Below are 13281 nucleotides of genomic sequence, written 5' to 3'. Positions count from 1 at the left end.
ACCTCCAAAACATATCCTACATCCATTCACTTTTCACCATCTTGGTCTAGGCCATAGCTTCAGTTACTATAAAGGAAAAAAAAAAAAAAAACCATAATTGATTATCCCTTCTGCATACTTGCCTCCCTCCCAAAAGTCCATTGTCCACTTTGCAGCCATACTTATATTTAACACATAAAGGAGATTATTTTATTCGCTTGCCTAAAAACCTTTTATAAGCTTTCCATCACACATAGAAAAACAAACTCGGGGATCCCTGGGTGGCGCAGCTGTTTGGCGCCTGCCTTTGGCCCAGGGCACGATCCTGGAGACCCGGGATCGAATCCCACGTCGGGCTCTCGGTGCATGGAGCCTGCTTCTCCCTCTGCCTGTGTGTCTGCCTCTCTCTCTGTATGACTATCATAAATAAATAAATAAATAAATTTAAAAAAAAGAAAGAAAGAAAAACAAACTCTTCCCTAGAGTCTGTAATGTTCAGATTGATCTGGCCCCTGACAGTCTAGTCTCCCTAGCTTCATGTCGGACCATTCCCCTACACAGCCCACTCACCATCCATTAGCCACTGTGACACCATGCTCCTTCCTAACTTGACAACTTTGCACTTGCTGCCCCCTCTACCTAGAACTATCTTTCCCCAAATTTTGGTTGGCTGCATACTGCCCTTTATTGAGGCTTAGCTCAAATAGTGCCTCTTCAGGCCTCCCCTAACAACCTAAATATAAAACCAACTTGTCATTCATTACTCTCTATCCCATTGCCCTTTCCCTCTTATTTACTATATACCATTTACCACCAGCCAAACTTAATCGTATTTGTTTTCATATTTCTTTGTCTTCCCTTTCTCTCTTATTTACTATATACCATTTACCACCAGCCAAACTTAATCCTATTTGTTTTCATATTTCTTTGTCTTGACTCCCTACTAAAGGCCCATAAAAGCAGAAACCTTGTCTGTATCTGTGTATCTTGTCTGTGTGTCTTCAGCACCCAGGATGGTACTTGGCACACAGTAGGTCCTTCATGAATAATTGTGGGATGAATAAATGAATGAGATAAGGAAGGCATAAACAAATGAGTCCTTCTCTGGCTCCCATACTGATGGACACCCAGTGCTTAAGGGACAATAGAGGAAGAGTCTGGAGAGAATCTTCAACAGCCATAACTGGGGGACAGTCTCACTCCTACCATTCTTGGAAGGCCAAAACTTGGCAGTATATACTCTTCAATATCAGTGATTCCCAGACTTTTTAGTTTAACATCTTTTCATTATATAGATATATAGATATATATATAGTTGTAAAGGTGTTATAGAGTATTATAAAACTAGTGTTAGGAATGTTTTCCCGTCTTACCTCTCAGTATTATATTTACTTTGAAGTTGCAAAATTAAAATTTAAGGTCCTTAAATGGAAAGAATCCTACATGTCTGAGTGATCAAACAGCTCACATCCATCCAACATTCCCTCTATAGGCATATGCCAGGCATGTCCCTAGGATTAACCAGACTATAAAATCTATTTAATCAGTTAATCACTGAACAATTATTTAGTGCCCAATATATGTAAGTTTCAGGGAATGCAAGAATTAATGTGACATAATTCCTGCCCCTCTCCCCCTAGAATGGATAGTCTGGGGGAAGTAAATATTAAGCTGAAAAATAGATTATGTATAAAAACATTTATAGTAAAAGTTAAAACCACTAGATGAGGTGGCACTTAAATTAGGTCATGAATAAGATCTTCCTAATACAGTGAAAAGGGAAAGAGCCTTCTAAGCAAAAAAAGAAGAGCAAATACAGAGACCCAGTTTGATGAGAGTATGGAGTGTTCAGGAAATGTTACATTCAGTAGTGGGTGAGCATCAAGTGTAGGAATTAGAGCAGCTGGAAATAAAGATATTTGCTGTCAGATAGTAAAGGGCCTTGTAGACCAGACTAAAGTATGGCTTTTAACCTGACTGGTAGGAACCTTTGGATGTCCTAAAATCAGATTGGGCTTTTAAGAAGGTCATCCTGGTCATTGTATAGATACTGTACAGATTAAAATAGAGAGAAATGAACTATAAGCCTAATGGTGATTCCTATAGTCCAGACTAGGAAATGAGGCCTGGATTAATTTTGTGAGAACAAAGAAAAGTACTGTTTAAGAATTAGATTCAGAAGCCTTAAAAATGCTCCTAACCTTTGACCCTATTAGCATATATCTCAAGGAAATGACCCACAATATAGAAAAAGGTTTGGAATACAAAATGTTCTTTCATCATAGTACTATTTTATAATAGTTCAAAGTTGGCTGTCCAATAAGAGAATAGTTAAATAAATTAACCATTCATATAATAATATACATAAAATGTTATGAAGATAATTGATAATTATATTAATGAGAGTTTTATGTAAGAAGAAATATGCCAGAAGAGTAAGACACCAAATTGAATGTACCTTAAGATTTCAATTATTCAATTTCTCAGCTTTTCTACAATGAACATGTATTATTTTAATCAGGAAAAAGCACATTGTTTTCAAATAGGAAACTTAGGTAGTGGTCAGAATGGAGGACATGGCTGCTTCTAGAGTTCTAGTTGCCACTGGGCATTAGGACTTAAGGAGGCAATGCTAGAGCATGTGTTTATTTAATAAACATTTCCTGACCACTTGCTCTCTTTAGTTGGGATAAATGAGAGTAATTACATTTCCTGTATTAAGTAAGGCATTCTACTAGGAACCCTACAAGGGCAAACAATTGAGTAGAGTGCCATGGTAGTTCATGGTAGAGAGTGTGCAAGCCTTACAACAAAAGGAGGAAGGAGCAACCAGCTCATTGTGGATGGTCTGGAAAAATATATTAGCCAGGTCTCAAATCATGAGTAATAGTAATAGCTACCGTTTGTGAAGTATCATGTGCCCGGTACCATGTTTATGTTCTAATCTCTTTAATGATGCAATATGGAAGATATTATCAACCAACCTGTTAATTCAACAAATATTAATTGAGCACTTCCCTTGTAATAAATATCCTGTGATCTTTTCTAGGCTTGGGGATATGGCATTGATGAATACAGACAAAAATCTCTTCCTTCATGGAGCTTACATTCTAATAGGAATAAAAAAGAAAACTGAGGCTCTGAGAGGTCTATGGTCACTTGCCTTTAGAAACAGACTGAAGGTGGACTCGAATCCACAGTAATCTAAATGTGTTCACCAGGTGGGAAAGAGTGAACAGGACCTGGAAAAAGAAGGAACAGCCTGGTAAAAGCACAGAGGCAAGGAATAACGTGTGTTCAGAGTATAGGGAATAATGTGTAGGGCTAAAGCATTGAGAGACCATGGTGACCAAACTCTCTAGAGTCTTGAGGTCTATGCAGAGGACTTGACCTTGTCAAGTGGAAGAATTTGTCACTGTTTGGGGATGGTATGATCAACCTAGTATCTGCTGATACTACATAATACCACTGAACAACTTGTATGGACCTCCATGACTCTTACAAGGGCAACAGTATATTTAAAGGTGTTCTTATCCTTCCTGCTTTGTTTTTACACAGACTGAAGTCAGGTTGTATTGATACTTTTTTAAGTCTTGCCTAGGAATTAGGGAAAGCCTTTGTTATATTGTTGCATTTTGCTGGTATGGTCAAAGCATAGTGTGGTTTCGGATTAGCAAAGAAATTCCATTGGAAAAGCGGTCATGAATCAATGAGATTTTTTCCCTCAATTTTGAAGTGAGGTAATTTACTTAAAATACTGGTCACAGGGATCCCTGGGTGGCGCAGCGGTTTGGCGCCTGCCTTTGGCCCAGGGTGCGATCCTGGAGACCCGGGATCAAATCCCACATCGGGCTCCCGGTGCATGGAGCCTGCTTCTCCCTCTGCCTGTGTCTCTGCCTCTCTCTCTCTCTGTGACTATCATAAATAAATAAAAATGTAAAAAAAATTAAAAAAAAAATACTGGTCACAGAGTATTTCTGTGACTTTTCAGCCATTTTCAATACCATTTGAACATTTCCGGCAGCTATGGCAACATCCAGAATCTGGGTTTGATGAAATATTTTAATGCACATGAAATGGGAAATGAGTCTTAATAAAATGACCCATTTTCTTGCCTTATTTTTGCTGTTGTAGCTTAGAGATATTTTACACTGTGGGATTGTGAATTTTGAAAAACGATATGGTCTTATAGTTTGGTTATATAGTTGTAATTAATCTTGGGACTTCGGGAATGCTTTTAAGACTGTTCACCAGAGAGCCAGGAGATACCAGCAGGCCTCTCCCTACTACATATGATAGGCAAGTCTCTAGGAAACAAAGCCACACAGTTTCTCTCCAGCCCCTCTTCAGAGCCTCTGAGAGTGTGCTCTCAGATTCTATAATCTCAGGAGCAGTATCAGTAGCAGCATGGCCAGTGCTAGTGGATTCCTGCTATCAGAGATAATAGAACCATCAAAATTAGCAGCTTGTACAGAAGCACCTAAGTGAATCAGCCCAGTCTCCACAGTTAAGTTAGAGCACAATAATCCAAATTGTGACCAGTCTCAGTCATTTCCTTCCCAACGCTCTTCTCTTGGCCATCGTTTATCATACAGTGATTCCAGATCAGTTCTAGGCACTGCTCAAGCTGTCATCCAATCCATGTACATAGTTCTTTGCATTTTCACAGTATGCACTTCCATGGTAGCCCTTTGGTGCAGTTCTAATTCAGTGCTTGTTTCTTTGCCTGTGCTTCCCAAATCATCATGGTTCTCAGCTTATTCATTTCACCCTGACTCCCCCATCCTCCCCAGAAGGGCAGGATTGTCATTTTGAAGAAATAGATTCAAAATGACAATTTTGAAGAATCTAATCAATAGATATATAAGCTGGAGCTGGAACCCTGGTCCCCTGCTTCCAGCAGAGTGCTGTGTTCACTGTATCTGACTGCCTCTTGAGGATTCTGTTTCTCCAGTTTTTGTTATGGCCTTATTTTGTTTAGTTTTTTAAAGTAAAACTTCACCTCATTACGATAGTTTTACAACACTTAAATTTTTATGTTCAATATATTTTTCAGAATCATTTCAATATTTTAATCCCCAGTTTTTGTTATGATCAGCACACATCTGCTCTTTATCTAACCTTTTTAATTTTGTCCATGACCATCCTACATTGCAGGCTTCTCAACCAGATGAGTTGACCATTGAGGAACATGAGGTGTTAGAAGTGATTGAAGATGGAGATATGGAAGACTGGGTAAAGGTATATTCCTTTGCTCATATCGCCCCTTCTTGTGACATTTTTAGGAGTTTGTTTTGGTTCTTGTTTTGCCTTGTCCAGATTGTGTGTACAAACCTGTTTTGTCCCGTGTCTTTTACTCAGGCTCGAAATAAAGTTGGCCAAGTGGGTTATGTGCCAGAAAAGTACCTACAGTTTCCCACCTCGAACAGCCTACTGAGCATGCTGCAGTCCTTGGCTGCTTTGGACAGTCGGTCACACACATCCAGCAATTCCACGGAGGCCGAGCTCGTTTCAGGCAGCCTCAACGGAGATGCCAGTGGTAAAGACTGAAACAAGGCACTCTTTATCTGGTCACACTTGGCCAAAACAGTATTGCCCTGGAGTCAGCCTTCAGTGGGTTGAAAAGCAAAACATTATGCCTATTCTATGTTTTCTTTTATTTGGTCACATTTATCCTGTACAGTAGAACCCTGAAGTAGATCTTCAGTGAGTAAAAAAATTACAGCTTTACTCTTACTCTGTATGATGCTCTTTTAATTGTCATGTGAGCATAGGGGTGGTTGCAGAAGTAACATGACTATCCATGTTCTTAGGCATTTTTCTCCGTTTTGCTACCTAGTCTGTTTCGTGAAAGCACTTTATGACTATGAGGGCCAGACAGATGATGAATTATCCTTTCCTGAGGGAGCGATCATCCGAATCTTGAACAAAGAGAACCAGGATGACGATGGCTTCTGGGAAGGGGAGTTCAGTGGGCGGATTGGAGTTTTCCCATCGGTGCTAGTGGAAGAACTTTCAGCGTCAGAAAACGGTGACACTCCGTGGATGAGAGAGATTCAGGTACATGAGAGGGGAGAAAGCTATATTAAAAGGTATTTAAAGAAAATAACTCCCAAGAGGTGGTTGGTCCGTGCAAATGTGGGGTATGACCTCAGCCCCACCTTCCCACTCTAATCCTCTGTTGCTGGGTTTCTACAAAACTGAGTTTGCAAAAGCAGAGACTCACCAACCTGGCTCTGGGGTAGTGGTTGTATAACATCTCCATTTGCCCACTTTCTGTATTCTCAATTAGTTAACCAGAGAGAGAAATTGTATATGACCTACAAAAGAATGGTTTGATAGAAAGAAAGAAATCAGAGAGGGAATATATTGTCTTCAATGGTTAGTTCATGTAGTAAAAATACTGCTTTCTCTCCATCATGGTCAGAGCTTGCTTGCCAGTCCTTTTCAAGGAACTAATGAGCCTGCCGGAGCCCTGTTATATTAATGTGGCTCTAGGCTCAGCTCATCATAGCAAAACTTGACTTTACAGGAAACCCCTAATTCGGATCTGTCACAGCAGGCCTGACAGATCCAGGACCATAAGGAACAAGTCTCCCCACCTTGTTTGTGTGATATTTTGACCACTTAGTCTGGTGCTTACAAAACCCTGGGAAGTCAGAAACACCCAATTATTTTATCTTAACAAAAAAATAGAGCTTGTCCCCTTTTTTTGTTCTTCACTAGATTTATTGAATTGACTCATTTGGTATATTTTCAGTAGAACTCTATAGAAGAATGGTTCGATTTAATGACTGTTTATGATAAACTATAATCAGTAGTGTAAGGAGATATCTGAAAGGAAACAGTTAAATGCATCACAAAATTGGGTTTGAGGTTGTTTTTCTCAGCTCACATGCTTCTAATGAGGCTGACAAAAATTGTGAATAGTTCTATCTGAGCTGCAGAGAAAGGTAATATGTCTGAATTAAAGAAGCCAGCTTGCCTCTCCTTCCAGAGGTGAGCACTTTGTAACCTCTCTCTTTCCTTTGTGGCAGATCTCTCCTTCCTCCAAGCCGCCGGGTTCCCTGCCTCCACTGCCACTGTATGACCAGCCTCCCAGCAGCCCTTACCCCAGCCCAGATAAGAGGAGCTCTCAGTACTTCCCACGTTCTCCTTCAGCAAATGGTAAGTGTTCTCAGCATGGATCTAAATTCATTTTCATTCAGAAATCCACTTGTTGGGATCCCTGGGTGGCTCAGCGGTTGGGTGCCTGCCTTCAGCCCAGGAATCCTGGAGACCCGGGATCAAATCCCACATCAGGCTCCCTGCATGGAGCCTGCTTCTCCCCCTGTGTCTCTGCCTCTCTCTCTCTCTCTCTCTCTCTCTCTCTCTCTCTCTCTCTCATAAATAAATAAAATCTTTTAAAAAAAAAAAAAAGAAAAAGAAAAAAAGAAATCCACTTGTTTACCTGAAGAGCAAACAGATCTGCATTAGCGTTTTTATTGCTCAACAACACAAATAAAATGAGCTGCTTGGTTCCCACCCTCAGAAAACAGCTTCCTTGCCGAATCGCCAGGATTCTCACAAGCACCAAGGCATACTCCTGAGACCTCATATGGCAAACTGCGACCCGTAAGTCTCTCATCTGGCAGGATTACAGAATGTACAGTTCTTCTAAATTTAAAGTTAAAAATTAATGTCTCCCCACAGCCTCTGTGTTATGCTAATTCCCCCATGCAAGGGTCAGGTGGGTTTGGGAGGATAAAAAGAACTCTTAAAAATGAAGGCTATAAAAAAAAAAAAAAAAAAAAATGAAGGCTATAGATGGGGTGTCTGGGTAGCTCAGCCGGGTAAGCATCTACTCTTTGTTTCAGCTCAGGTCATGATTTCATGAGTAGTTGGATCGAGCCCCATGTCCTTGGACTCCCCACTGAGGATGCTTGAGGATGCTCTCTCTCTGCCCCTCCCCCCACTTGTGCATCCGTGCACATGCAGGCTCTCTTTCTCAAAAAAGTAAATCTTTTTTTAAAATGAAGGCTATAGGGCAGCCCGGGTGGCTCAGCAGTTTAGTACCACCTTCAGCCCAGGGCGTGATCCTAGGGTCCTGGGATTGAGTCTTGCATCAGGCTCCCCGCAAGGAGCCTGCTTCCCCTCTGCCTATGTCTCTGCCTCTCTCTCTGTCTCTCATGAATAAATAAAATCTTTTTAAAAAAAAATGAAGGCTATAAAAATCAACACATCTTAGAATATCTAGTCTACTCTGGCAGTTTTCTCACTGAGCCTTGGTGAGATATCTATGAAAGTATATTTAAATTATAGCAAGCTCCATGAGCATTAAAGTTGCCTCATTGTGAAACAAAAGTACTATTTTTTTCAACAAGTATTTATTGAGAACCTATTTTCCAAGCTTATATTTAGCCCCTTTTGAGGCTAAATTTCATTTCATTTCTCATGAAATGAGATACACTTCATGCCCTTTTGAGGTTTAAGGGCTTCTTTCAAGGGGCAGCCTGGGTGGCACAGCGGTTTAGTGCTGCCTTTGGCCCAGGGCATGATCCTGGAGACCTGGGATCGAGTCCCATGTCAGGCTCCCTACATGGAGCCTGCTTCTCCCTCTGCCTGTGTCTCTGCCTCTCTCTCTCTCTCTGTGTGTCTCTCATGAATAAATAAATAAAATCTTAAAAAAAAAAAAAAGCTTCTTTCAATTCTCAAGGAGAGTCTACTCTTATAAATAATAACCTCTACTCACCCCTCACTCCATGCCATTGACTCCTTCCCCCTCACCTCACTGTGAAACAGCTCTTCCAAAGTCATAACTTTACCACACTCATCCAGTACATTCATTTTTCTTTAACTGCTTATCAGCATTTGACACCATTCCTTGAACTACTCACTTCCTTTGGCTTCCTTCATTCGGCAGTCATATATTGAGTGCCTTCCTTGTCTTTGTTTCTTTATACTAAATGTAATAGGACACCATTGCAAAGTTGTAAGCAAGACAGCGATGTAACTGGTTTTGCATCTTTGAAACATTGCTATGGCAGCGAAGTTAGAGTGAATGGAAGGTGGCAGAATGGACATGGGGAGCCATTAGGAGGCTGGAGCAGTGGTCCAGGCAGGAGGGGATGGCAGCATAGACTGCTGCGTATGAGTGGAATAGTTTGTTCCACAGCCCTTTCCTGGTTTTGCTTTCTCCTCTCTGGTCCTTTCTTTTTCATTGATCTGTACAGGCTTCTCTGCTTCAACCCATCACTGCTGATGTTTCTCAGGGTCTTTTCCATGGGCTGCTTCTCCTAAAGTCATTAAACTCACTCTCCCTGTGCAATTTCATGTACTCCCACAGCTCTAATAGCCATTATTCACTGACAACTCCCAGACTTCTAATTGCCAATCCAGTCTCTTCCTTGAGCCCCAGCCTTGCAGACATCTCAATGTATACATACCACAGCCTAAAAACTCAGCAACAGTGAGTTAATTATTTTCCCTCCCAGACGTGCTCCTTCTCCTGTATTCTTGGTGAGTGGACCCCCCGTTCTACCAATGGTCTGGCATCATTCTTGATAATTCCCTGGCCCTGCCTCTCACAAAGAGTCATCAGCAGATCCTGCCACATTTACCTTGGAGACGGCTATCAAATCCTTCTTCTCCTGCTTAGGTCAGACTACCATCAACTCACATTTGCTTGGCTACAAGAGCCTCCTAAATTGTCTTCTTACCTATACTCTTGCCCAACTCCCATCTTTTCTCCAAACTATTATCAAAGTCATCCTTTCACACATCTAGTCTGATCTCTTGCAGCTCTCCTTCCAAGAAAGGCTGAAAGATTTTCAGTTCTCCGAGCATTGTTCTGGGTTCCACCTCCAGGCCTTTGCTTTAGATGAGGCTTTAAGGGCTCCAGTACTCTTATGCCCAGGAAGCTTTCAGCCTATCATCAGAACTCCTTGGTGTGGGATATAGTGAGAATTACTTTGGAAGACATACTCTCATGTTCAGAGCATTTGAGACCACTGAGGTGCCCGTGCCTCTGCTAAATGACCTGTTGTGATTTGAGTGCTTCAAGCCTTGAGTCAGGAAGCTGACTGACAATCCGTGTTTTTGTTTCCTGCTCAGGTCCGGGCAGCTCCCCCTCCACCTACACAGAACCACCGAAGGCCAGCAGAGAAGATTGAGGATGTAGAAATAACACTGGTGTGATGATGGGTTTACCCATTTATTACTGCTACAATCAAGGCCAGGCTTGGCGTTTAGCCAGTCTTGTTCTTTAGGCACCTTTGCATGATGATGACTCTTGAACAGAGCAAAACCAAGGAGTGACTGGGTGGCCTGGTGGACTCCTCCCACGTTTTGAATATTTTGTGCCTTTTTTTGTTGTCATTTTCTATGTCATCTCTCCTACCACAGCACAAATCTTAATGGGCCCTAGAAGCACAGGGGACAGCCCTCATGCCTATCAGTGGTCCATTTTTATATGAGACTCAAGACCAGGCCTCATTCAGGGCACAGTCACAGAGAAACTGATCATGTGCACTCGTACAGTATATTACTGTGGCCACAAGGATGTGGCAAAGATCCTCATCTTTCTTCAAGTGGCTTTTGCTCTTCTGATTGAGTTTAATCAGATCACGTTGGCTACATAAGGAACTAGAAGGAGGGATTTCAGGAGAGGCTGGCTCCTCCCTGCACTTAGTCCCCAGACTGAGAAACTGAAACCTTATCAGAAAAAAGTGGACTGCCCTGAGTTTATCGCCAATTACATTAATGCACATTTCTTCCTCAACTAACAGATTTAAAACAGTAACAGTGTCCTTTGTATTAATATTTACGCCATTCATTTAGTGTTAGTGGAGCTAATATGGAGGGGCTGAACTCTAATAGCCAAATCTTGTCCATCACATAGACTAATAGAAAGGAGGCTGTGGCTGAAGCAGAAATGGAGCTTCCAGAACTGAAACGAGCCAATTTAACGTTCTTTTTGTATTTGGGTATTTTTCATCTTAATTTTTGCAGCATATACTCTATTGCCTGGTCTTTAGAATCTGAACATCTAGATAAATTGGGGACACATACTTGCCTTGTTGAGCTTCTCCACTGGGGAAGCCCCTTTCATTATTTTATTCCCAAGCCGGTACATGAGCCCAGACAGCCAGCTTATGGCTGCTCCAGACTGGCAACCACCCCCCACAGAAAGTATAGCTTCCCAGGTCCCACTGACTTGACATCTCCTTGGGAGGAAGAACCTGTGGCTTATAGAGGAAACCAGCTTCCTATGAAAAAGGACTAAAAGACTGCACACCATGCACAAGTGCAAACTGAAAAGGCAAAGACAAGTTCTCTATGTCACAAGGAGAGCCAAGAATAGCTTTTTCCACAGGCTAGCATGGTAGGTGGCCTAGAGTAGGTCTCTGCCGGCTTCCACCTCCTGGAGAAGATAGGGAGTGCCGAACCTAGGGACAAAGGGATTTTTCCAGTTGCTTTTTTTTTTTTTTAAGAAATCAAATTTGCAGAATTTAAAAGTTGTATTATGCTTTGAAAACTCCATCCCTCCTAAGAACTTTAAAAACTTGAAATGCTCGCCAAATGTCCCCATGGGATTTTTGATCAAAAGTCAGGTTATAGCTGAAGAAATCTTCAGTTAGTCATTTGATCACTTCAGTGACAGTACCCAGTGACGAGTGTTCTCTGTGATTTGGGGTTTTCGTTTTGTTTTTTGCATTTCTTAACCTGTTGATCTATTTGAGGTCTTTTTGTGTTTATCAAACTTATTCTTAAGTTTAAAAAAGTTAAAAGGGTGGCTTTGTAAGATTTTAAAGTTCTCTGACATGTTAAAAATCTTCAAAGTACTTTTAAAAAATATTTCAAGTGCTTAAATCAGGCAGTTCTCGCTACCCAGTCTTATATTCTCTCTTTAGCCAAATTGTCCTTGAATCTGGATTTTCCACATTCTCAGAGAGTTATTTGCAATCTTTTGTTATATTTTAAAATATTTTTTGGAAGAGCTGCTAATTTTATTTAAAAAACAAAAAACAAAAGTTGTAAAAATATGCCTCCTTTTTAAAAAGAACCCCTCCCTCCAAGACATGTAATCCAGCACCACAGTGCACAGGGCCAGGCTCGGAAGGAGTGCCTCTGTGCAGATGTGCTTTCTTTACAGTGGCTGTAAAAAGTTTGTATTTATTATGTATAAAATGTTGAATAATAAAAAAAATGGAATTAAATTTTCTAAGCTTCCTTATAAAAATATTTGGGTAAATAGACACAATGCTTTTTATAAAGACATTCCTAGACCTTCCTTTTTAAAACCGTAAAACAGATACGGAGAGGGGGAAATAAATTCCCAGTTAAAGGCTCATTCCCTCTGGCTGTCAGCCAGCCACACTGAGGACCAGGGCTCAGTCTATTTGGAGAGGTACCCCACAGTTCTCTTCTTCCCACAGCTGGGTACGTGCAATATGTATTCTTCCAGACATTTTCTGTGCCTAAATGTATACATGTACACATTGCCTTTTTATATATGTGGGATTATATATTTAGGTTTACCTCATTCTTTTTTAAGGCTGTCTTATATTCCATGGTTTGGATGTATCATAATTTAAGCTTGCTATAATGTCTCCATCCATTTGCTGTTAGAAAGTTGAAAATAATATCTTTGTACATCATTCTTTATAAATTTTTTCCAGTAAAGATATTGGGTAAATTTTGAAATACGTAATTTGAGAGCCAGAAAGCTATATGAGTATTTAATTTTTTTAGATTTTGTCAAATTGGTCTCCAAAATGATTGTATCTGTTGACACTCCCACTAGCAGCACAGTAGACTTTGGGAGTCAGAAAGTCAGAGTTTAATCCTGGCTCCCACTTGACAGCTGTGGGAACCAAGCCTCCACATCCTCCTGGAAACCTGAGGATAACACTGTGGATCCAAGAAGGATGCAGCAAGGCTGCAGCACCAGGTGATCACCACCAACATTCCTCACCATCAGCTCTGACCTTCCCTTCACAGCTGGGTCCTTGCCCTCTTCCAGCTTTATGGTTACATAAGGCTGTCACGGGAAGGAATGCTTCACAGAAATATGGGAAGGTGAACACTGAATACCACGTTCAATACCATTCTTATCTTCTGCCTTCCTCTCCTAATGAAAGCTGCTCATGCTTGAGGCTGCTGTTGACATCAGAGGCTTAGTCTGTGACCAGGAGACACAGTTAAACTAACTGCCCCACCCCAGCATCACAGCTACATTTTGGCATCCTTCATCAAAGGCACTAACTGTAAAACAATGAAGCCACAGATTCACAGCACGTCACCTGGATCCCTTTCCTCTCT

The 13281-nt window shown here is 41.1% G+C and overlaps 1 protein-coding gene across 5 annotated transcripts in view; it reads left to right on the top strand.

Annotated features, from left to right (window-relative positions):
• Nucleotides 1–12176, top strand: part of FCHSD2 (FCH and double SH3 domains 2) — a 309076-nt gene extending 296900 nt beyond the window's left edge. For all 5 annotated transcript variants that reach the window (XM_026010537.2, XM_072727353.1, XM_026010536.2 and 2 more), the window contains 6 exons: nucleotides 5137–5220; nucleotides 5341–5518; nucleotides 5819–6039; nucleotides 7017–7146; nucleotides 7511–7593; nucleotides 10072–12176. In XM_026010537.2, coding sequence (XP_025866322.2) covers nucleotides 5137–5220; nucleotides 5341–5518; nucleotides 5819–6039; nucleotides 7017–7146; nucleotides 7511–7593; nucleotides 10072–10155 — 780 coding nt within the window. In that variant the 3' untranslated portion in view covers nucleotides 10156–12176. The remainder of the gene's footprint in view (nucleotides 1–5136; nucleotides 5221–5340; nucleotides 5519–5818; nucleotides 6040–7016; nucleotides 7147–7510; nucleotides 7594–10071) is intronic.
• Nucleotides 12177–13281: the final 1105 nt, after the last annotated feature.

This window comes from Vulpes vulpes, chromosome 11 (genome assembly GCF_048418805.1).
Source record: "Vulpes vulpes isolate BD-2025 chromosome 11, VulVul3, whole genome shotgun sequence".
In the NCBI taxonomy this organism is placed as follows: Eukaryota; Metazoa; Chordata; class Mammalia; order Carnivora; family Canidae; genus Vulpes; species Vulpes vulpes.
This window is presented reverse-complemented; position numbering and strand designations above follow the sequence as displayed.